The sequence below is a fragment of the Trematomus bernacchii genome, unplaced genomic scaffold (genome assembly GCF_902827165.1).
Source record: "Trematomus bernacchii unplaced genomic scaffold, fTreBer1.1, whole genome shotgun sequence".
Lineage (NCBI taxonomy): Eukaryota > Metazoa > Chordata > Actinopteri > Perciformes > Nototheniidae > Trematomus > Trematomus bernacchii.
In genome coordinates, this window is record NW_022987698.1 from 8,644,354 (window position 1) to 8,668,260 (window position 23,907).

The 23,907-nt window shown below is 40.1% G+C and overlaps 1 protein-coding gene across 2 annotated transcripts; it reads left to right on the plus strand.

Annotated features, from left to right (window-relative positions):
- The first annotated feature begins 4,582 nt into the window (after positions 1-4,582).
- On the plus strand, positions 4,583-22,890 carry znfx1 (zinc finger, NFX1-type containing 1). 2 transcript variants are annotated; one of them, XM_034138599.1, is made up of 19 exons: positions 4,583-4,784; positions 6,029-6,076; positions 6,162-7,066; positions 8,844-9,066; positions 9,630-9,976; positions 10,113-10,292; positions 10,611-10,717; positions 12,129-12,367; positions 12,484-12,615; positions 12,803-12,951; positions 13,201-13,344; positions 13,438-13,558; positions 14,426-14,658; positions 15,601-15,740; positions 16,225-16,357; positions 17,090-17,257; positions 19,188-19,298; positions 19,502-19,597; positions 19,842-22,890. In XM_034138599.1, the coding sequence occupies exons 2-19, from the start codon at positions 6,049-6,051 to the stop codon at positions 22,287-22,289; spliced, it is 5,904 nt and encodes a 1,967-aa protein (XP_033994490.1). In that variant the 5' UTR covers positions 4,583-4,784; positions 6,029-6,048; the 3' UTR covers positions 22,290-22,890. The 2 variants fall into 2 exon arrangements, with proteins under 2 accessions (XP_033994490.1, XP_033994489.1); XM_034138598.1 differs by having other exon boundaries at positions 4,584-4,784; positions 14,423-14,658.
- Positions 22,891-23,907: the final 1,017 nt, after the last annotated feature.

Consider the following 23,907-nt stretch of genomic DNA (forward strand, 5'->3'; position numbering starts at 1 on the left):
AGCCCACACACCTATCAATCATCAAACCGTGGGGTCTTATTTCATTAGGTGTTGATTTCTATCAACACGTAATGTTGTATCGATGTATATAGAGATGTACTACATCAAAAGTATTCTCCGTCGGGACTTCCTGCAACAACACCACGCCGTTATCGTGATTCTGATTGGCCAGAAGACATTATCAAAGATGTTTTATTGAGAAGACGATCACTACGTGACAAAAGTTTTCAAAACCGTTTCTAGTCTTCGGTATTTCCGGCTACTGAAATCAATCTTACTAACTGCTGTCTGTGCAATTTACTCCGCGCGAGTTGGCGGACTTTATTTAGCTTACTTTAACATCATTTTTCATGGTGGGGCTACGGTGGGGCTAAGCAATTTCTTGGTATGGCTGTAGCCTACCCCAGCCATACCCTGGCGCCCAGGGTTCGAGTTATGTGGGAGCCAATGGGAGCTGAGCTCCCATAAGGAGGGGTCTGAGCTCCCACGGACGCAGTGAAATCATACATCTGTGGGGGTCGCTAATACATTACCAACAACCATTATTTTAATCACAAATAATGCATGTGTCAATGTAATGAGTATTATTGAAAAGAAAAACATGTTTTCCAAAAGAACAACGCATCTCTTGAATAACAATATGCCTGCACTGCACCTCTTGCACAATCTATGCCTGTGAGCGTGCTGCGCGAGCCGAGATCATGTGTGCGTGCGTAGTTGAACCTTTTCATACAGGGCCGTGGTAAGTAGGGGTGCTGAGGGTGCTTGCAGCACCCCCTGATGGAGGACAGGGAATCTGCACGTCCACAAGATTAAATGGAAATATAATACAAATATAATACAAAAAAAAAAATGTTTCGGCCTTGATGTTCACATTCATAATTAAGTAAAGATAACACCCTTTTCACCCCGGTTACATTTTCCATGTGCCCTGAGAGGCTCAGTGAGGTAAAGGACTCTGAGTGTTTAGATAGTTCACTTTAGTCTAAGTTATCACAGTGTGTCTCAAACGGTTTTATCACAATTTATGTAAACAAATATTTCCAAGGCACACCTTTATAATTATTAGGATAAATAAAAACAGGTTTGAAATCATTCCAATGTATACTATAGGACAGTAAACCAACAATATCCTTTAAAACTGGAGAGATTAAAAAATATGGATAAATACATGTTAACTGGTAAAATAAGATATAAATGAACCAGCAAAAATCTTGCCGAGGGCAGCAAATTGGTCAGAACCGGCCCTGGTGTCATCCCCACAGCACACCCCATTCGAAACATGTTCCCGCGGCTATGTACAACAATACGCCCAAGCTGCCCCTCCTTAAAAAAAATGACAGCTAGTATCTACCTCATTGTTTTGTTTTTAGAAAAACAAAAACTAGGTGTGTCTTGTTCTTGTTCTATCAGATGTTTAATGATTCAACATGTTTTTACACTTTCCTGTTTAGATTCTGCCTCGTGTTTGTTCTCATTGGGCCGTATGGAACAACATGTTCTATTCCAATGCTCAGTTGCTCTAGGTCGGATTTCCTACTAACGTAATAGACACTTTGGACATTTATTAATCCTAGTAGATTGTGAGTCATCATAGGCAAGGCGAGGCAAGTTTATTTATATAGCACCTTTCAACACAAAGCAATTCAAAGTGCTGTACACAAATATAAGACAATAAGATCTAACAACACTAACATGTGTAGTCAAATTTGTCTGAAAATGATTTAGAAATGTTGCTTCATTTGGATGGAAAATTTGCGAGGCGAAAATATACCTCACTCTTAGTTTATGAAATCATCAACTCACTATATAAAAAAAATGAAAATTGGCATCAACAGCACGAAAACAAAACCGGTTGCAACCATGTTGTCAAAGTAGCAGCAAAAAGAGCCAATGTGATGTACTGCCCGCTTGTTTGTTTGAGAGCTTGAACAACTACTGACAAGTGAAGAAATGCATGGATGAAATGTTGATGTGTGGTTCAGTTGCCTCTATATGCATTGAATACAAACTGATGATTATTTGCGATGCATTTATGTGAAGCAGTATTTTATTGGTGTTGCTGGTTAAGATAAGTATGATGTAACTATTTATAGACTAATATGTAGCTTTATCAAATAATGCCGTGCCACATTTTATAAGCTATTTGTTTTGAATGTAAAGTAGTGAAGTGGGAGTTTAAACTAACAGAGATTTTATGCCCGGGCAGCCGAAAATATGTTTGTGTGCACACTTTTGGGCCTTTGGGGACTCCGTAGAATCACCGCAGACAATTACATTTCAGGAAGTTACTTTGAAACTTGCATGGTAAAGTTTCACGCTATGTTTTGCTAAATGAAGTTAAAACGTTTCACTATCACTCATATCACTTTGTCTGATCTCTCTCATCTCTCTCCTCTCCTCTCTCACTCTCGTCACTCCTCTCTCTGCCTCTCTCTCTCCTCTCTTCTCTCATCTCTCTCTCTCGTCTCTCTCTCTCTCTCTCCTCTCTCGCTCATCGGCTCTTCATCTCTCTCTTCTCTCTCTCTCTCTCCCTCTCTCACTCTCACTCTCTCGCCCTGTAATGAGTTGATTCAACTTCTTAATGTCAGTCTAAATAATACAATTATGTTGGTGCATCATGGCATGTGGCTCATTAAAAAAAAGTACAACTATTATCTACCTCTTGTATAACTGGTCGGCCCCACCTGCATTAGCACAATGGACGAAACAAATACATTAAAGTAAAACCACTTTCCAGCAGTCAGCAGCACATTGTAAAAGCTGTTGATACAACTGTTCACATTCATAATTAAGTAAAGATAACACCCTTTTCACCCCGGTTACATTTTCCATTTGCCCTGAGAGGCTCAGTGAGGTAAAGGACTGTTTAGATAGTTCACTTTACTCTAAGTTATCTCAGTGTGTCTCAAACGGTTTTATCACAATTTATGTAAACAAATATTTCCAAGGCACACCTTTATAATTATTAGGATCAATAAAAACAAGTTTGAAATCATTCCAATGTCATTTCATTTCATTTCAAACCTTTATTTAACCAGATTGGTCCCATTGAGATCATAGATCTCTTTTTCAAGGGAGACCTGCAGCATATAGGTTCCACATGAAACATAAAACAATAAAGGACATCATACATTATATTTACAGGATACATTTACATAGTTATAGACATTTACAAGTACCCATAGTATCAACGAGCATTTCATTTAGCCTAGCTTTAAAAACATGCAGAGGAATGAGATTGCTCAGTTTCAATTATTGCTGAAGATTGTTCCAAGCAAGTGGAGCTGCGCACATAAAAGCTGTCTTACCTAAGACAGTCCTTGCTCTTGGCACATGTATACTATAGGACAGTAAACCAACAATATCCTTTAAAACTGGAGAGATTAAAAAATATGGATGAATAAATAAATGTTAACTGATAAAATAAGATATAAATGAACCAGCAAAAATCTTGCCTAGGGCAGCAAATTGGTCAGAACCGGCCCTGGTGTCATCCCCACAGCACCCCCCATTTGAAACATGTTCCCACGGCTATGTTTTCATATTTAAGTTTGTAGCGAGTAGAGGGCTGCTGGCAGGCCCAGACTGGCCATCGGGAGGGCCGGGAGGTTTCCCGATGGCCTTAATGTAGGCTATTGTGAACGCAAACGCTGCGCAAATGTGGGTTTGCCTCACACAAGGGTGACTGTCCTGTCTATGATGTGGCATCTGTTTCATATGGGTGTTTCCATAGATCTAGTCTCTTTATTTTCCCCTCAAAATGCACCAGATTGATGCATTTAACTCCAAAATTAAAAAAATATCTTACCAGGGGGGGCATGCCCCCGGACCCCCCTAGAGGATTTGAGGTCCACTCCCAAAATATGTTCACATGGATAGGTTCCCAAATACATTTGCAATTTTTTTTAAATAGTAACCCCTGTCCATATGTTTATTGTGTGTGTGTGTGTGTGTGGTGTGTGTGTGTGTGTGTGTGTGTGTGGTGTGTGTGTGTGTGTGTGTGTGTGTGTGGTGTGTGTGTGTGTGTGTGTGTGTGTGTGTGTGGTGTGTGTGTGTGTGTGTGTGTGTGCGTTAGTTTCAAAGACCCCCATAGAGCTCAGTTTATAACTCGAACCCTGCTGGCGCCGCCACTGAAAGCCAGACATGTGATAGCTTCTGATGTTGCTAGCTGAATGAATTTGATTTAGCCGGCATTAATGCTATATATTCAAGTGCTCCTCGGATATGTGTTTCTTCTTTTATTCATTGTTATGTCAATTTGCATATTTCATGGTGATCCAAAAAACGTGTTTCACTCCAGTCGGTGGGGGGGGGGGGGGCGCGCCTCATCTCACAATGTCGCTTGGGGCCCCAAGTTGGCCAGGGACGGCCCTGTACAGTATGCTCTCACAATACTCTATCGGCCGTCAACATGACAGAAACAATCAGGCCCTGAACTACACTCGATAACACGTAATGTTTCTGGGAAATATCCTGCCCCACGTGGCACTGTCGACTGATGTTGATTTACAAAAGATAGCGCGGACAGTATTGCATGTTGCCGTGTTAACATAGTGTGCACTGTGCAGAGTTAAGTTTCATGATGCAAATGATGCGGTGTTGATTCTGATGAAACGAAAGCACAAGTGTGACAACGCATATAAATAGAGCAGTGAGCGGAAGGCAGTGGCACAGCTGATAAACGACGACTGACTGAGAAGGCTAGGTGCAGTGATGCTAGCAAATGGACCTGCTTCCTTTATAAAGCTCAGTGGCATTGTGGCAAGTGGATTTCAGTCTAGGTAAGTTTTTTCTCTGCAAGGGGTGAAAGGAAGCAAAATTATCAGAAATGTCTCATTCCGTAGCATATAAAACATGTAAAGGAAGGTATAACAAATTCGATCCAACAAATTGAAGGCGTTGCCCATTTACTGTCTTGTTGTAACTTGTAAAGGCATTTCCTCACCATGTACTTTTGTAAAATCTCACTTTGTATGTACATTTAGTGTCAACGAATTGTATGTATGAATGTACGTGTTTGTATGTATGTATAGGCCTATGTGTGTTTGTTTAAAAAGTGGATATGATTAAGAACATGTGTAGTATGTTTATTGGAAAGTATTGTATTTTGTATTTTAATATTATTTAGTTGTTGCCAGTGACATGTTTTTTCTGTAGAAAGAGTAGCTGGTGTTGTGCATTAGCTAATGGGGATCTTAATGAAATCCTAAAACTGAATTCGATATCAGAACCATGACAGGTTATGTTTTACAAGCTCTCATCCGATTTCTGGTAAATAGAAACTTACACACCTTTGTGCAGGTCCTTACTGTATCCAACAGAGGGCACTCTCTTTCTTTGAGTTAGGTCAATGCAATAGATGCAATAGCAAGCACATTTCCCTCTCAACATTATTATGATAAAGGATTCTTTTCAAATAAACATGTTGCAATCCCATGACCTTGTCAATCATAATGATACTAATTGTGAACAGTAATAGAACACAGTGCTTAAGGTGAAGTCTAAGCATTTTTAAGGAGTGAATCATCATTCAGTGCCATTTTATACATGTACATTGGAGCTGTTTTTATTGGACTATGATACACAAAGTTCACAATTACACAAAGTACAATGCTGATGTCATTGTACTTTATTGGGAATTTCTGTTTTACATGTATTTTGACTTCACCATATGTTGGATGCAAGTATTTTACCTTTTATCAAACTACATTTATTGAACACTTTTAGTTACTGGTTACTGATTTGGATCATAGATACAAAATATAATCCATAAATTAATAAATTATAAACTAATTGCGAATAATAAAGTATTAATGTTATAGCTTAAGCTAATACTTAACGTATGTACCTTAATTTAAGCACAACAAATGTAACAGAGTATGTTACCAGACCTGAATACTTCTTTCAAAAATGATTTAACATAAATTACACATCCTTTATTAAAATGTGTGATCATCCTAAAATGTGTTGTTACTTTAATTCTCTAATTTCTTACGACTTGTAAATTGTTGCCCACATATTTCAGCTACTATCGTATGCAAGGCCATGGAAGTACCGACCTTACTAAACAATGGTAAATATACAGTAGCATAGGCAATTCAGCAATCTATGTGTTCATCTTTAAGGTCTCATTATATGAGTGACTTTTCTTCCCCCAGATGCTGATACTGGCCCAAACGAAAGTGCACATAGAGTCAGAAATAGAAGACAGGGAAGATCACTAAACCATGGTAGTGGTGAACCTGTAAGGGAGGACACGGATGAAGGAGGAGGAGGAGGAGGTGTAGGGATGCGCTGGAGAGGAAGAGCAGCAGACTCAGGCAGAGGAAGAGGAGCAGCAGATTCAGGCAGAGGAAGAGGAGACGCAGGCAGAAGAAGAGGAGAGGCAGGCAGAGGAAGAGGAGATGCAGGCAGAGGAAGAGGAGAGTCAGGCAGAGGAAGAGGAGACGGAGGAAGAGGAGAGTCAGGCAGAGGAGACGCAGGCAGAGGAAGAGGAGCAACACATGCATCGAGAGGGGAGAGAAAAGATTTGGGTGCAAGACCAAAAGTAGGAGGGAGGGGGATAGGAGGAGACAAAGGACAAGGGTGGGAGTCAGAAGTTGGTGTAAGGAGAGAAGACCATAGTGCGGATGGTAGAAGGGGTGAGAGAAGAGATGGTGCGAGAGGTAGACAAGAACATAATGGAGGGAGATCGAAATCCACAGGTAGAGTTGGGGCACACCATGGTCATGGACTGAGCTATAAAACACTGGAAGAGCTCTCCGAAAAAGATCCCTCTGTAGTAGCGATCACCCTGTCTTCTAAACCTGTCCTGCGAGAACTCCTGGGTGGGACAACAATGAGAAATGACCTTGTTGGACTCCTCTGCCTGGTGCTGAGTAAAGCCTTCGAATCCCGAGCGGAGAGAGGCACTCTGCAGCACCTGGCTGGCATCATCAAAGAGTCCGATTTCTTCTCCACCGTCCTGCCACGCTATCTGGTGGGCATGAGCTCAGAGTTCAACCCCATCCGCAGGGCACAATACCCACAGGACCTGAAAAACATCCTGGCTATTCTGTCAGAGGTAAATAGAGGAAGGAATGAATGAAAGAAAAAATAAGTTATTATTTTCAGCTGAAAGATGAATAATACATGAAAAATGCCCAGTGAGTGTAAGTTTGCACTTAAAGTGGACCTATCATGCTATATTTGAAAAATATATTGTAGGGCCATACCTATATAAAACATGTCTGTGAAGTTTTTTTTTCAAAATACCAAACAGATCATGCATTTTAGCCATGCCTCATTTCGCTCCATTTGCTCTTTTCCAGCCCTGTTTTTGCAAGGGCTGATTCTGTAGCTTTAATGCAAATGAGCTGCAGCTGACCACGCCCCCCTGCAGGAAAGGGAGATCAGCTGCTGGGCTCTCAGAAGAGGGGGAGGAAAAGAGAGGCTACGTCCTCCGTGTATTATTCTTATATTATTATATAGAGTCGTTATTCATTTGTTTTAAAGCTCAATAAATAACAAAGAAGACCTTTGACCGGCACTTTTCTAATTTTGTCCGGAAGATTTAAACTTTAACGGACATGTTGACCGGCGAAAAAAAATCTAGTTCATAAACATCTCCGTGGTAAAATGTTTAGAACACACAAGCAGAAATCTGCCGGAGTCTTCTGGCACATGTCCCTTGAAAATGAAGTCTAGCCACAGATTCTTGTCTTTTTCCAGGGATGGCATTGCATGCAGTCCCTTGTCCCGATTCTTGCAGCCAACAACAGCACAACGTTTAACTCCCTTAGACATCCTGGCAAGAGCAGGCAAAAACACAGATGAGACTGGGGGAGATTTAGCTTTCCGACAGCCTATATGCGAATGAGAGGTTGGGCAATGGCCGTGGCTGTGGCCCAACCTCTCATCCCCCTGATAGGTGGAGAGTTGCCCATATAGGCGGAGCACCCCTTTTCTGACTTCAGAGAAATTCAAATCTGTATCAGCTCCGTTGCAGCCCCGTTTTTAGAGATTTTGGTATGGAGGAAAAGAGAGAGGGTTGTGTTTTCTGACACTTGGTGAGTTCCCTGACACACCGGGGACACATATTCATGTATAAAAAGACTGTACAAAAGTGCATTTTGCATGATAGGTCCCTTTAAATAATCATTGGTTGGCTCAAGCTTAGTACATTTACTCAAGGATTGTAGGGTGCGGGTTCTTGTATGCCATTTTAATATATTCCACTAAAATACAAAGGGAAGTATGTACTTTGACCTCCCGATGTTTACCATCAACCTCTACATTCTAGTTACTTTAATTTAAGGGTTTTGCATTAAAAAACACAATATGATGATTTGTTGAAATTCAACTAGCCATCAATTTATACAAAAACAGCTCAAATTGATGAATCAACAAGCTGATTGACAGAAAGTTCATTGGTCCTTTTTTTAATGTATTTTGAATAACTTTAATTTTTAAATGTATTATTTTTAATATACTTTTACATGTAATATTACAATTAGCTGATTATACGTACTGTGATTTGGGTAACATTTTTAATGCTGGACTTTTATTCGTCGGGGTGTATTTTTACAGTATGGTATACGTAATTTTACTTTTATAAAGGATCTGAATACTTCTTCAACCACTGAAAATACTGAGGTAGACACAGAAGAGCTGCCTCTGATGAAGGATACAAACAGAACTCCGACCATTGTTTAAACTTTCACAACAACATTTGTCTGATTGTTATCACCTTATTATTTTAGCCTGATTGCACTTTTTTCTGTTAACAATTTCTATATTTTTGGTTGAACTCCCTGTAGTTGAATAAACTAACTATGCTCAATATTTTCCCATTCCTGTAGGTCATCAACACCTTTCCTGCTAGCTCGGTAAATTCTGTGACTTTGCTACTGACGCTTATCCCAGCATCCGTCTGCAGCCTGAGGACATCAGGAGTAGATATCCAGCCTGAAATTGAGGAGAGAGTGGAAAGTATTCAGGGCCTCATCAAGCACTTACAAGAGAAATCGAGGGATGGGACCCTGCGCTCAGACAGGGACCATTACGCCCTCCTACCCACTGCAGGTGAGAACCCTGTAATGGCCTCTTGTAGATATATTTACTGAATTGCTGTTATTTAGATGCACAATGTGAAATGTTCTCCCACTAGGGGTTTCTCAATCAAAACTATAACAATCAATGAAGATGGTGATATTGTGAAGTAGCAGGGGATCATTGGAGTTGTTGCCTTCACCACCATTGCCTTCATAGCAGTCGGCTTCTCCTACAGTAGTTAAGATTCCTTCAGTGTTTATTGTTTTTATCGGTATCCAAATTATCCACAGAGGTCTCATCTTCTCCAAAACATAACAACCGTGTGAATAAAACCAATAAAAAAAACTCAATAAAGGTTTCTTACCATTTGAAGGTTTCACTTTTCACATAAGTCAGTGTTTCTCCATCACTGTTCTTTGGGTCTGCCAGCTGAGTTAACATTAACGTTTGTTCAGCTTTTTGTCTAACATATATAACGTATATCAAAATGTAGATGCACAGCTCTCAAGCCAACACTGCAGAACATATTTTGGGATGTTATGAAAGTTGCCAGACAGTTGAACTGAACTGAACTTAAACTATTTCTAACCCAGGTGAAGAAGACCAGCAAGACTTCAGGACCATATCCATCTACCCAACTCCTGAGGAGTTCCATCAGGAAGAAAGGCCCTTCCTCAGACCCAACCTCACCTCTCAGCGCTACGCAAGCACTCACCTCTACCTCGACACACATTTCCGCCTGCTGAGAGAGGACTTTGTGAGGCCACTTCGTGAGGGGGTCCAGCACTTGCTTCGGAGCAAAATGGAGAAGGGTGATAAACCACTGAAGACAAAACGCTTTGATGACATCAGAATATATTTCGACACAAAACTGGTGGTGCCCAAATGCACAAATAATGGCATTGCCTACATTGTCCAGTTTGACATTCAGCCACTTAAGGTTAGTTTCTGGAGGGATTCAGATATTTATAACATTAAGTATGATATTTGACTTATAAAATCAGATACAATGTATTTTACTAATTGAATGTCAAATGGAAAGACATAACGCATGCATTTTAAAATCTATCCTACAGTTTGTGCGCTGGGAGAACTCAAAGAGGCTGATCTTTGGCTCCCTGGTCTGCCTGTCGTGTGATGATTTTGAGAGCTTCTTGTTAGCCACCGTGTCAGATCGGGATCCCAAAGAACTGGCAAAGGGGCAGGTCCAGATTGCCTTTACTGCAGAGAGCAGGTTCAAGTTGGCGGAAATGGAGGTGAGTCGGTACATTGCATGCAACTGTTGTTGATAAGGGAGCAAAATGCATGCAGTTAAAGATATGTGATGTTAGAGTCTTGTTCCAGCCACTTAATCTACACAAACTATTTAAAAAAATGTACAGTTTACTATCTGAGAGGTGTTTCTGATATTAAGTCACTTCACTCATACATGGAATGGACAAAATATAAAAAAACAAGACCCGAAAATGAACACCTAACCAAGACTGTTTTGTTCCTAACATGCACGATGGGGGCAGGGAGGACAATGTATCAATGTATGTCATTTTATATGAAACATACATTTTATTTCACAGAAAGATCAGTTGTTCCTGATGATTGAGACCACTGCCTACTTTGAGGCCTATCGATATGTTCTAGAGGGCCTACAGGAGCAGAATGAGGACAAGCTGCCCTTTCAGAGGTGTGTGTTTGGAGGAGTTCCACATATTACTGTCAAGGTCACCGTTTTTATACTATCCCACAGCACTTTCATAACAAGTTCAAATGGAGATTTTTCAAAGAGTAGCGGGGGGAGAAACGGTACAAAGCAAGTTCTGCTATCACGCTTTTAATTAGCATGAGTTCATTATATCGCCACAGTATTCACAAACGGCTATCACGCATGGATGAGTTCAGAAGTTGGGTTATTATCTCCCAGTGCCCTTCATAGATACAACAAAGTCATTTATTATGTGAGACACTTTGTTGCTCATCTGTCTCCTAGACCTGAATACCTGAAACAACTTAAAACAGTTTTTCCTTCAGAAGTGCACAGTGGGCGGTATCAGTAACAAAGAATAGTCATTACTGTACTTCAAAAACAGTTTCGCTTCTTTAGTCGTCTTTTTTTGTTACTAAATGTAAGAATTTGTCTCAATGTTGTGGTGCCAAAAGGGCATCCTAGTGGGCTTTTGCTAGTAAATCCTAAAACATCCCCTCTTCAGCTGTGGGAATTCTGAGATCAACTCCCCAGCTCCCCCACTGTTTGCCTTTACATATCATGACTAAACACATGAGCTTTTTTATTTCATTACCAAGTGCACCCTTACTTTATTCAGTACTCTCAGGGGTTTTACTACTAAAGCATGACTCACTCACTGGTATGATGGGTAGCTGATGAGGGCTAACTAATATTAGCCAGCTTTAGACACATTTAATCAGTATGGACATTATTGAGTCAGTCCAACTGCTATGAGTCTTCTCTATTTGTTATCTCTGTTCAGCAGAAGTTACAGTTGCTCACTTGTAAGATTAAAAACTCATTAAGCTCAGGTTTATTGCAGTGGACTTTACGGTGATAATTGACTCCTATTTAAACACCTTTACATCCTTCTTTTACGCAAATAGTACATAGTTGTCTTTCCAGTTTCCAAGAGTATTTCCATGTTTTTTCTTGTACTCCACGACATTTCAGAGGAAAATATTGTACGAATAAGTAATCTACACTTTGTTATTACCTTTTAGTAGTCACCTTTAAATAATAAAGATCAATACAAATAAACGTATTAATAAAATGAAATGTGGATACAGATAAGACTTTATTTGGTGAAATTCACAAGTTAACAAGCAGTGAATATATATAAAAACTGCCACATACATTTTAAATGCAGTAATGATTATGATTTATTAATATAAAAAATTATTGTACACAATTCTGCATGTGTACCTTTTGTACTAAAAGTGTAGTCTTATTCGAGAACATATTTTTTCACTTGAGTAATTAAGTACGAGTATTTCTCTGCACTGGACATACAATTTGTATTTGTGTAAAGAATCTGAGTACTTCTTCAACCTTTTTATAATCAATGTATTCCTTTCCATAATCCATCTAGGTACATCGTGGAGTGTAACAAAGATGTGTTCCGCCCAGCTTACCTGCAATTAGAAGATGTTTATGACCTGTCGGACGTTGCTCTGCCTCAACACAAGAGGAGTCTAAAGCCATTTGTCAGCCTGAATCCACAGGCCTGGCCTCAAATGACGAAGCTGGGGCTGGATGACTCTCAGATGAAAGCCTTCCAGCTGGCCCTCACAAAGGAGCTCACCATCATACAGGGACCTCCTGGCACTGGTGAGACACTGTTAAGCCATGTCAAAAGGATGACTTGGAAAACAAATAACATAACATCATTTCACACATTTGAAAAATGACAACATCTGTTCATCAATCATCTTCCTTATTTTCAGGAAAAACCCATGTTGGACTCAAGATTGCTCGAGCTCTGTTGGCCAATAGGAAACTGTGGAGTGATGGATTGGACAGGACTCCGATGCTGGTGGTGTGTTACACTAACCATGCCCTGGATCAGTTCCTCGAAGGTAGGCTGTGATGCCAATAATGTCAGATCCATTTGATGTTTTCTTAATGGTTTGGGATTTAAAAGCTCTGCCTCTTATATCCCAAAGACATGTGATAAGGTTTATTTGATTATTTGTGATGCAAACTGTGTCCCCACAAAGGCAATGTTAGACAAATAAGCTTTTTGTTTTTGCCTCTGTGTATTAGGCATTCATACATTTCTGCCAAAGGGGATAGTGAGAGTGGGAGGCCGCAGCAACAGTGAGATCCTGAAGCAATTCAATCTAAGGGAGCTGACCCGCTCACCTGACTTCAGACATTCGCTTCCGTCTCACCTGCGTTTTGCATTTAATGAGGTAAGTTCCTCATGCTGCCTGGCCTACAGTGTGAACTTAGCTTTATGTTTCAAGAAGCTCCACACTTAACTTATATCCTGCCTAAAGCAATGTGTTGAGCATACATCAAATAATACAATAGATTTAAATAATTCATAATATATTACATTCATCAAGTTTTTTTCACTCATTTAAAACTAACCGCTATACTTATCTCTTCATGTTGTTCATGATTTGGACACTTTTACTTGATTGACAAATGTTCAACAGGTTTACAAGGAGCTGTGTCAGCAGGAGAGGGATATCCAGAGTGAGAGTATGAAGCTGGAGTGTTCCCTGAAAGGCGTCCTACGTGAAGACTTCCTACAGGAGTTCATTTCAGACATTCACTGGGACAGTCTGCGCGAGCAACCTGTGAGGAAATACAAATGTGTACACATCTGTGAGCAAGACAAACAGATGAAAAGAGTGCAAACTCATCAGTTCCTGTTTCTGAATTGTTTTTAGACACAGGATGGTTTCTTGATCTGGGGTGAGAAGAAGAAGCCCAGTCAGATGATGGAGTGGTTGGGGTTGGGTTCCACTGTCTTCCTGCAGAGGGAGACAGAGAATGCAAATGGAAATGAAGGTAAGTCCTTTAATGGTCTCGGTGCTTCTCTGAAACGGTGTAAGAGTATCGAATAATTGGCTTCTTCTCACTTGCACTTCAAAATGTTAGTGTGAATGTATCGATTTAATAACGCAGGATTCCCTCCACAATAAGTTTGGAACTGTAGTCACTTACACTATAACCACAATTGTTGTGACACATGTGTGCTGAAATGGAAATATAACCTTAGTAAGACAGATCTTTTTTCATTTGAATTCCTTGCTGTGTTTAGAAGTCTTAACATAACTGTTTTGGGATACTGTCATTATATCAATACATGGCCATTTGTAAACATTTCAGAAGTCTCTAAATGTGCTGAAACAGTGAAGAGCTAAACAAATGTATACAATTCTAAACCCTAAATAGTATAGTATAATAGTAGTTTATTTGCCAGCATAGTGAACCCGAAAATGTTGAGTACACTAAAGTTTTATGATAGAAATGTATAGTACGACCACATAGAAACTGCCGGATGCTTACTTGCATATATTCAGACATATCATTTGCACAATTAGCCTATGTAGCCTTAATTAGCATTATTAGCATTAAAGCCTATGTGGACAATAGTTTAAAAAAGGCTTTGCCGATTTGGACATCTTTGGAGTGGTTTTGAGGGTTATTGAGGATACTGAATCAATTTTCTGATGTTTTCAGGATAAAAAAAAGGCAGTTTTTACCAGAAAGTGGCCACAGTTATACTCTCGTACCATACTATTGTTCTGTATTCTAGGAACTTTGCCTTTCTTGTAACGTTGCCAAAGAAAACTACAACTGTGAAAATGTATTGTATTGGTGAATTAAAGGATTTTGATAATGATTATTCCTGAAATGTGTTGCATGTAGCAGCAGATGAAGAGATGGAGCTGGATGACGGAGACGATTTACTTTATATACCAGAGGAAGCAGATCTGATCCAGGCGGAGCGGATTGTTGAAGACAACATTGGTCCCAGAGGTGGAAGAGATGGCAAAAAGAAAGACGAAATGGCAGAGACTTTAAGAGCATTAGAGGATCTGATGCTGGCTATGAACCTGGAGGAAACTGAAATACAGGCTGAGCAGAGCGAGGCAGGATGGGAGGTAAAATTAAGATTTTTGACATTGTATTGAGTTTAACATATCAATCCCTATTCAATCAAAAAGAGTGATTGACGCTATTGTTATTATAGATAGCAATAGTAGACTGGTTTAAAAGGAATACATGTATTCCGTGTTTTTATCATGGAATACATGTATTCCTTTTAAACCAAAGTATATGTTTATAGTCCCATATTGCATACCTACCAATTATAACTCATACTACATAAAAAAAATTATATATAAGCCAGAAAGCCAGAAAAAAGTTTTTTGTGGTGGAGTTTGGATGAAGGGTTCAGGAGTCTCACAGCCTGAGGAAAAAGCTACTCTGCAGTCTGTTGGTACGACAGCCGATACTTCTGTATCTCCTGCCAGACGGAAGTAAGGAGGACAGGCTGTGGCTGGCGTGGGTTTTGTCCTTTGATATTTTTTGGGCTCTTTGTAGGCACATCTTGCCAATCCCATGCCAGTTTGTAATTTTTCCATCAAGGAGACTTTCTATTGCTCGTCTGTAAAAGTTAGAAAGTACTTGGCTGGGGAAGTTTGCCTGCTTCAGTTTCTAAGAGATATGCAGCCATTTAAAGCTTTTTCACCAAGATTGAGACATGTGATGTCAGGTTATATGTGTTGCTGTTTCCCAGGAACTTTAAACTGTTCACTTGCTCTACAACAGCTCCATTGATGTAAACAGAACAGTTTGTCTTTTCCTCCTTTTTCTTAAAACCACTACTGTTTTTTCTTTTCATGAAGAGCTGTACTATTAACTCTCTCAGCCAATTATTGTAGTATGAGCATCACATCAGTGTTTATTTTGATTCAAAACAAACCAAGGGAAGTCAACATTCTAATGTAAATAAAGATCAACAAAAATGTTACCAGATTAGCTTGCCTTTAAAACAGTTCTCAAACTCAGGGTCTGAAGTTTAAAGGTTCTGATCTGTACAGATGCAACGGGCCCAGAAGAAAAAGCTGAAGCACAAAATCATGAGAGAGCTGAGGAATAGCTCGGCCATGACTGCAGAAGAGGAAAAAGCTGTCTTGGATATTTGGACCCTTAGCCGGCCAGACAGATGGAGACTCTATCGGTAGGTCTGCTGCTGTTTCACTAACAAGGTGCCACTTTTTCAACTCTTCGTTCCATCTCCTCCCCTAGTACTTTTCTTACATTTCTGTCCTCCTTCCCACCTTCATTGTTCCTCCTCCTACCCAAAGCAACCTCAGCCTGGTAGAAGTCCTGCAGTCTATTCCCAGTGTGTATAATTAAGTCAACTAACTACAAGGAACGTGTCTCTAAGAGGTTTCTCTCACCTCAGAGAGCCAAGACATAACCATGTAGCAGGACTGTAAGGACACTTGTTTAAACATGTGTAAAGACTGTTTTAACTAACAATATGGCAAGTTGCTTCTAGGACACATATAATATGTCTAGCCATAATTGTTAAACTACAGTTACAGTATTATCAAGTACAAAAGCATCATAGTTTCTGACCCATTGAGAGTTTTACGGTTGTATAATTGAGTTGTTTGTGACATTGTTTAAATTATGATTACTTTTCCCTATGTCTGCAGGTTGTGGATGGCTCGCTACAGGGTAGCACTTTCCACCAGAGCACTTCGGTCTGAACAGGCCTATCAGAACGCAGTGGACAGATTGGCTGATATAAAACGTGAAGAGAACGTCCATCTCCTCAAGGGAGCCACGGTACAGTGGAGTTGCAGTATTGAACAGCATGCATATATATTGTCCCACCTGTAGATCCTTGTTAAGGCAAAACCTCCACACAATTTCACACTGTGCACTGCCAATTACTCTATATAATGAAAAGAACTGGGGATACAATTTACTGACAAGCAAACTAGCAGGGAACAAATCTTTACAAAGCAACTGTGATCACTGTGAAAGATGATACTAAGTACAGAATGGCAGGCTTTAATGCGCCCAGCCAAGAGAAAGTTCGGCACAGAATCCCCATAAAACTGCAAGCTGCCACTTTTACATTTGATGCCGATTAAACAAACACAATATAATGTGTAAAACAGTCAGATTTTGTTACGAGCCAGGCTAGCTTTTCTTCCCATTTCCAGCTGGATCTAGCCCTACATAATTGTACAGACATGAGAGTCTGTAGAATCTCATTTAACTCTCAGCAAGAAAGTGAATACAAGGATTTTACATTTATCAAATGGCCTGTGAAATACATCTATTGTGGACTGAGCTTTTGAAAAATACATGTTGTGTCAAATTTAGGGGCTCAGAAACATGAACATGTAAGAAAAAATGTAGTCTATGGCAAAGGCCCACCCAAAGAACACCAATAATGGCCCTGGCAGTAAAATAAGCAATACTAGTTTGCAAGGGCAGGCAGCATTGAAACCAGTTGTAATATAATAAAAACAAAAAAAATTCTAAAGTTAGCCATGTAACTTCCATCAGGTCATTGGCATGACAACAACAGGAGCAGCCAAGTTCCGCAAAGTTCTGCAGAAAGTGCGTCCCCGACTGGTGATCGTAGAGGAGGCTGCAGAGGTGTTGGAGGCCCACACCATCACCACCCTGAGCGAAGCATGCCAACACCTCATCCTCATCGGTGACCACCAGCAGGTACGACCCCTCAACTCTTAGTGGTGTCATCTCTTTAGACTGCATAACAGTTTGTTTTTTAGTAAGCCATCGTCCTCTGACTGAAATAACCCCATTTGCGTGACTTGTTGAACATTTAAAGGACAACCTGTCATGAGGGATTTTGTGTATTTGTGTGGTTGTCCGTATGTTTGTGCATGTTGCCCTGAGGGAAATGGCAAAGAAACGGCCATTAAAAAAAGATTGAGAAGAGAAGATTGATGATTGATATGCTGGACATCAGTAGACTATTATAACAACTTGTCAGGGCTTGCCAAGGACATACGGCCAGGCAGCCTGTCTCGCAATCTGCACAATGCGATCACAACTACTGTGACTCAATATTCTGTTCTGCTCTCTTCTTGCTGCATAACTTCTGTCGGCTCTTTTCCTAATATTTGCTTGTTGTGTTGTTTATTCATGAATGGATGCCTGCGTTTGAATATACAAGCAAACCTGTCTTCATTACAATTCCACTGAAAGTATATGAATGGAATTCTAAATAGAGATGAACTTGAAAATTGCTTTTGATGTCTCTTTTTTCTTTTTTCTATATATATAACAGGTACATCAGATTAATATAAAAGTAATTTAACATTATGCCCAAGGCTCCTTTCACTGTCTTATACAAGTGGGTGCAATTTAATATGCAGAAATGAATAAATGAATAATAAAGTATATCAGATGTTTCACTTTAAACCACTGTGCTATTCAATTAGTGCAGGTGGTGGCGAACAACAAGATGAGATATTATATACTTTGATTTAATCAGGAGGTAACATTGAATACCTGAGAAGTAGTCAATTCTTTTATTTGGTCCTACATTTATTTTATCATTAATTATGGGTTTTTATTTGATTGTTCTCTTTGAAGCATTTTTAACAAAATATTATTATTATTATTATTATTATTATTATTATTATTATTATTATTATTATTATTATTATTAATAAAGAAAAACAAATTAAAAAAGTTGATATTCTGATGACACAACTTGATATTTAATAGCACAACTATTGCTAGCTTGTGTTATGGGTTTAAAGCCATTTGATTGTATTTTTATTTTGTTTTTCGAAAACAAGTGTAAAGCTTTGTTTTTATGGAAGCCAAACTTGAATCTGCATGTAATGAAGGTAAATGGATCACACTTTCTGACTAAAATAGGCTTTGGCATTGTTACACTGTTCATTAATCACAGGTTTGGTGTTGAATCAAGCAGAACACAATGCTTCACATTTATACTGGAATTTGTCTTTCCTCCCCCACACCCCTCCCACATACATGCACAATCACACTCTGTCCTCAAGCCAAGTTAGGTTTACACATAGACACCAACACACACACAACAACTATACACACACAAATGCGCAAAAAACGTACTCACATACATTCTATATTCCTATCCAGAAACAATAAAAAACCGAAAGCAGGCCATGTTTATCGCTTCTAGCCTTACTTTTATATAGATGGTTGATTTCACCTGGGTCTAGGAACGTTGTATTAAGTATTCTTTAGGATTTACATAACTGCAAAATGGTCTTATCACATTAGGCATGTAGCCATGAAAGTCATCCCTCTATTCTTCACTTGCGTGTTTATGATCTAGAGCTCTTTAAATATGCTAATATAGGGCATTAAACCTGCCAAATGAACTTAATCACCGCTGGATGGAAAAAGCCAAAAGCTGGAAAAGGTTTAGAGCGATGACAAATCTTGCATTAAAATGCTATATTGATAATAAAAGCGTATATCTAGCCGAACAAATCTCTCCGTTATGCAACAATCGACCACAGTTTCTCAGCTTGCACAGAAAATAAAAAACAAGCCATTATTTTCAACTTTTCTATAAAAATAAGTAATGTAAACTGAAGTGTTTCAAGCATATGATTTTTTTGTTTTTTTTGTTCCTTAGCTGCGCCCCAGTGCCACAGTATACGAACTTGCAAGGAACCACAACCTGGAGATGTCCATGTTTGAAAGGCTGGTGAAAATGGGACTTCCTTATGTCAGACTTGACTATCAGGTCTGTGTTTCTCTGTTTATTAATGTTTTATTACATTACAGGATCCATTCAGTAATACAATATAGACATGTTTAGACAAGTCGGTTAAAAACAAGATGCAAGCATTACACTTGAATTATTATGTTTGTACCTGGATGTATTCTTCCATATCTAAATGTGATTGCCTGTGTTTATCTGTGTTTATGTTTTGGTTTGTTCTCCAGCACCGTATGAGGCCAGAAATTGCCCGTCTTCTGACCCCACATATCTACGAAGAGCTGGAAAACCATCCCTCTGTGTTTGACTACGAAAACATCAAGGTGCGTATTTTATTTGATCTCCTGCTGAGTCTCCATTCTGCTTGTTTGTCTTTGCATCTGTTTACCTGCTAGCAATGAGAAAAAAGTATCTGCCAGTCTCTTTGACTCATAAATATATTTTCTTTATAAGTCCTTGCACGATTAGGACAGAATATTTTCTGTATACAAGATGAAAAAAAATATGATAAATAATATGATACATAAAGAGTAACACAGACTATTTTTCATAAATTCTGTCTTACAGGGCCTGAGTACCAATCTGTTCTTTGTGGAGCACAACTACAGAGAACAGGAGATCCAAGATGGGAAAAGCCATCAGAACCAACATGAGGCTAATTTCGTAGTCGCTCTTTGCCGCTATCTTATTCTTCAGGACTACGAACCAGAAAAGATTACTATCCTCACAACTTACACCGGACAGCTGCACTGCCTGCGCAACCTCATGCCTGCCAAAGAGTTCACAGGGGTCAAAGTGCACGTCGTTGACAAGTACCAAGGAGAAGAGAATGACATTGTCTTGTTGTCTCTGGTTCGCAGCAACCTGCAGGGCAAGGTTGGCTTTTTGAACATTCCCAATCGCGTCTGTGTAGCCCTGTCTCGTGCCAAGAAAGGGCTCTACTGTATTGGCAACAGTGAAATGCTGGGCAAAGTCCAACTCTGGAGCAACATCTTCCACACATTGAGGCAGAGCGACCAGATTGGGGATGCTTTGACCCTGTACTGTCAGAATCATCCAGATCGACAGGTCAAAGCGTCTTGTGCTGATGATTTCAAACAAGCCCCTGAGGGAGGCTGCAAAAAGCCTTGCGAGTTCCGTTTGGTTTGTGGCCATGTTTGCACAAGGGTTTGCCATCCATACGACCCGGAGCACAAGAAGTACGAGTGTCATAAGAAGTGCCAGAAAACTATGTGTGATCTGGGACACAGGTGCCCACTTGACTGCTATAAAGAATGCCCAGAGAAATGTATAGTGAAGGTGGAGAAGATCATACCCCGGTGTCAACACACACAGATGGTTCCTTGCCACCAGGACCCGGAGACATTTGTATGCCAGGAGCCTTGCAAAAAGCTGCTCGACTGTGAACATCCATGTGTTTCGTTCTGTGGAGAACCATGCACAAGTTATTGCAAACAGGAGGTCACCTTAACACTGAAGTGCGGCCACAGCCAGCAAGGTGAATGCTTTTACAATGACAGCAAAGACAAGCCTCAATGTAGGACCCCTTGTGTGGAGCAGCTAAAATGCGGCCATGCCTGTAAGGGTAACTGTGGCAAGTGTAATCAGGGACGGTTCCATTACTCATGTTCTCAAAAGTGTGATCGGCTCCTGATTTGCTCTCACAAGTGCATGGAGCCCTGCACAAGTGATTGCCCCCCCTGTCTGAAACCATGTGAGAATTGCTGCGTGCACAGCAAGTGTATGAAGCCATGTGGACAGCCCTGTGCTCCGTGCATTGAGCCCTGTGCCTGGCAGTGCCCTCACCTAAGCTGCAGTAAGCTTTGCCATGAGCCATGCGACCGTCTGCCATGCAACCAACCCTGTGCCAGCACCCTGGATTGCGGCCACCCTTGCATAGGTCTGTGTGGAGACAAATGTCCAAGCAAATGTCGCATCTGTCATCACGATGTGGTCACAGAGATTTTCTTCGGCACTGAGGATGAGCCTGACGCTTACTTCATTCAGCTAGAAGACTGTGGACACATTGTTGAATACACAGCCATGGACCAGTACATGGAGATGGATGACAAACAGCAGGCAAATGAAGCTGAGCAGGTGGCCATAAAACTGAAGGAATGTCCCAGGTGTCGAACATCGATTCGCAAGAATCTACGCTATGGATCTCACATCAACCGCTGTCTCGCTGAAATAGAGATGGTCAAAGTAAAGATAAACGGACGTCGGGTGGACATTAAAGAGCACAGACAGGCCCTTCAAAATCAGTGGGAAGGCAACCTTCTTCAATATGAAATGCATGACCATGTGGAATACATGGCTGTTAAACTGGTACAACCTTATCTCACAGCAAAGGATCTGTGGGTGCTGGAAAACAAGATGGATTTCCTAATCAGAATTGCAAAGCTGAAGAAGATCCAAAAGGGAAATATGTCGGAATTGAACAGCGAGACATTAGGAGAGTATTTTGTGGAGTTTGTGCGCTGGCTCAATAACTGGCGCCAAAAATTCTCAGACCAGCAGGTCTTTGATTTGCAGAGAGAGCTACAGAGGCTCACCTTCCTGACTGAACTCAACGCCCGTTGCCACAAGGCAGACATAAGAAAACTAACTGACAAAATAAATTCCGAGATACAAACAATAAGAGAGGTTTTGGAAAGGATTGGTCCATTCACTGAGCAAGATCAAGACAGAGTGAAAGAAGCCATGGAGGAGCTAGACAGCAAACTTCCTCCCTCAGGCTTGGGGATCAGTGAGGAAGAGAGAAAGATGATCGTCTCTGCTATGAAAATAGCGCCTGGACACTGGTACAAATGTCCTAATGGCCATGTCTATGTCATAACTGAGTGTGGAGGGGCTGTGGAGAGTCGACGCTGCGCGGATTGTGCAGCCACTATTGGTGGGGAAAATCACGCACTGGCAGGTGGCAACCAAGTCGCCTCAGAGATGGATGGGGCACAGCACCCTGCTTGGTCTGAAGCAAACAACCTTCTCAACTTTGATCAAGTTGACTTCTGAGAGCCATCTTAGAGAAGTCTGTCCTTGCCTAAACAGTGCAGATGTTTTGATGGTTGAAAAAGGTCATGATTTGACTGTCATGACCCCTTTATTCATGCTGGACTGCATGGGAGGGATTCCTTCAAACATGACTGTAAGCACCATAACCTTTTTGAATGACATTTACTTTGAAAACCCATACTTCATTTGTTCTACCAATATTATGTTAATCGTTTGTTTTACTGTACACCAACAAATATTCATTTTCTAACTTTTGTTCATGGAAGTTTGAACAATTCCTGTTTTAGACATAATGTGTTGTGATATTGTATTTAAAAATTGCTTTGCTTTAGAAAGTACATACAAAGGATCTGTAACAATTAAGAAAGCAATGCATTGTCGATAGTTTGAATCATTTGTTTTAATAATGTTTTGTTTGTTTTAAACATGTACTAACTCCTTTTTAGTTTTTAAGTTCAAGATACCTTATGTAAGTGACAGTTGTCCTGTTCCTTAACAATAGGTGGCAGTAAAAGACCGTAAAAGAACATGCAGATAAATGTTATCAATAGTTAACATGCTTGTTACATGTTCAAATGGAATAAATGTGTTCTAAATCTGAGCCCTTGCTCGTCTTAATTTTGCACACATGCCGTGATGAGATGAAATGCCAGCAGGGAACACATTCAAATTGCAGGTTTCTGAAATATAATTGGGGAATAACTGTTTCTGTATCTAATTTGTTTTACCTTCATAGGTTGGGTGAATTAAGCCCTGCAGACATTATTAAATGTGAACTTGTAATGCTGCTACAAGGTGTCCATATGTAGAAAAGCTTATGTAGACGCATGCACATAAACACAGCACGAAGAATTAACCAATATCTTTAAATCATTTTAAGACTTGCTGTTCTGTAGAAATAAAATATCATTAAAAAAACAAATCCTCCTCACAATAGCAACAAACTACAGTAGAACTGTCCTCTATCTTTCTCTCTCACACACAGACACATAAAAACACATAAAAAAACCACAGTTGTACCAGCAAGAGTTAATCATATGTGCCTCTAAAAAAACATTATTGGCATTGAAGCCATAGAAACGATGCTGAAATAGCAACACTTCCTCTTCACTGCTGTACAGGACTGAGTCGCTGAGTTTCATTGTGGCATGTAACAGCTTGCATCACTTTATTACATGATGAATGTGTCCCTGTCACAAAACCAGCTCCAATGCAAACTACTGTCAGCAGCCATAAAAAAAAAGAACAACAAAAATGACAGGTGTTAAAATTAAGCAAACTTTAAAAGGGTGCCAACCTTTCAGTATTTAGAGGATTGGAGCACCATGTTGAGACGGAAAGAGATGGATGAATGGAGGCACTGAAGAAAAGTGGTAATATCCTACAGGGATCTGACTCATCTATCATGTCGGGTCGCCTTAAAATATATTATTGTCACAGTGTCAACTAGTCTGGCCCTGCAATTAAAGTTGCCCACCCCCTAACACACACAGACACTGTTTAAATTGTGGTTTGATCAATGTCTCCAGCAGTACTGATAATACTGTGTGGGTGTATCGAAACAAGGAGAGTCTGACACACGAGCAGTGATCTGTGAAGACAAATAACTGCGGGGAAT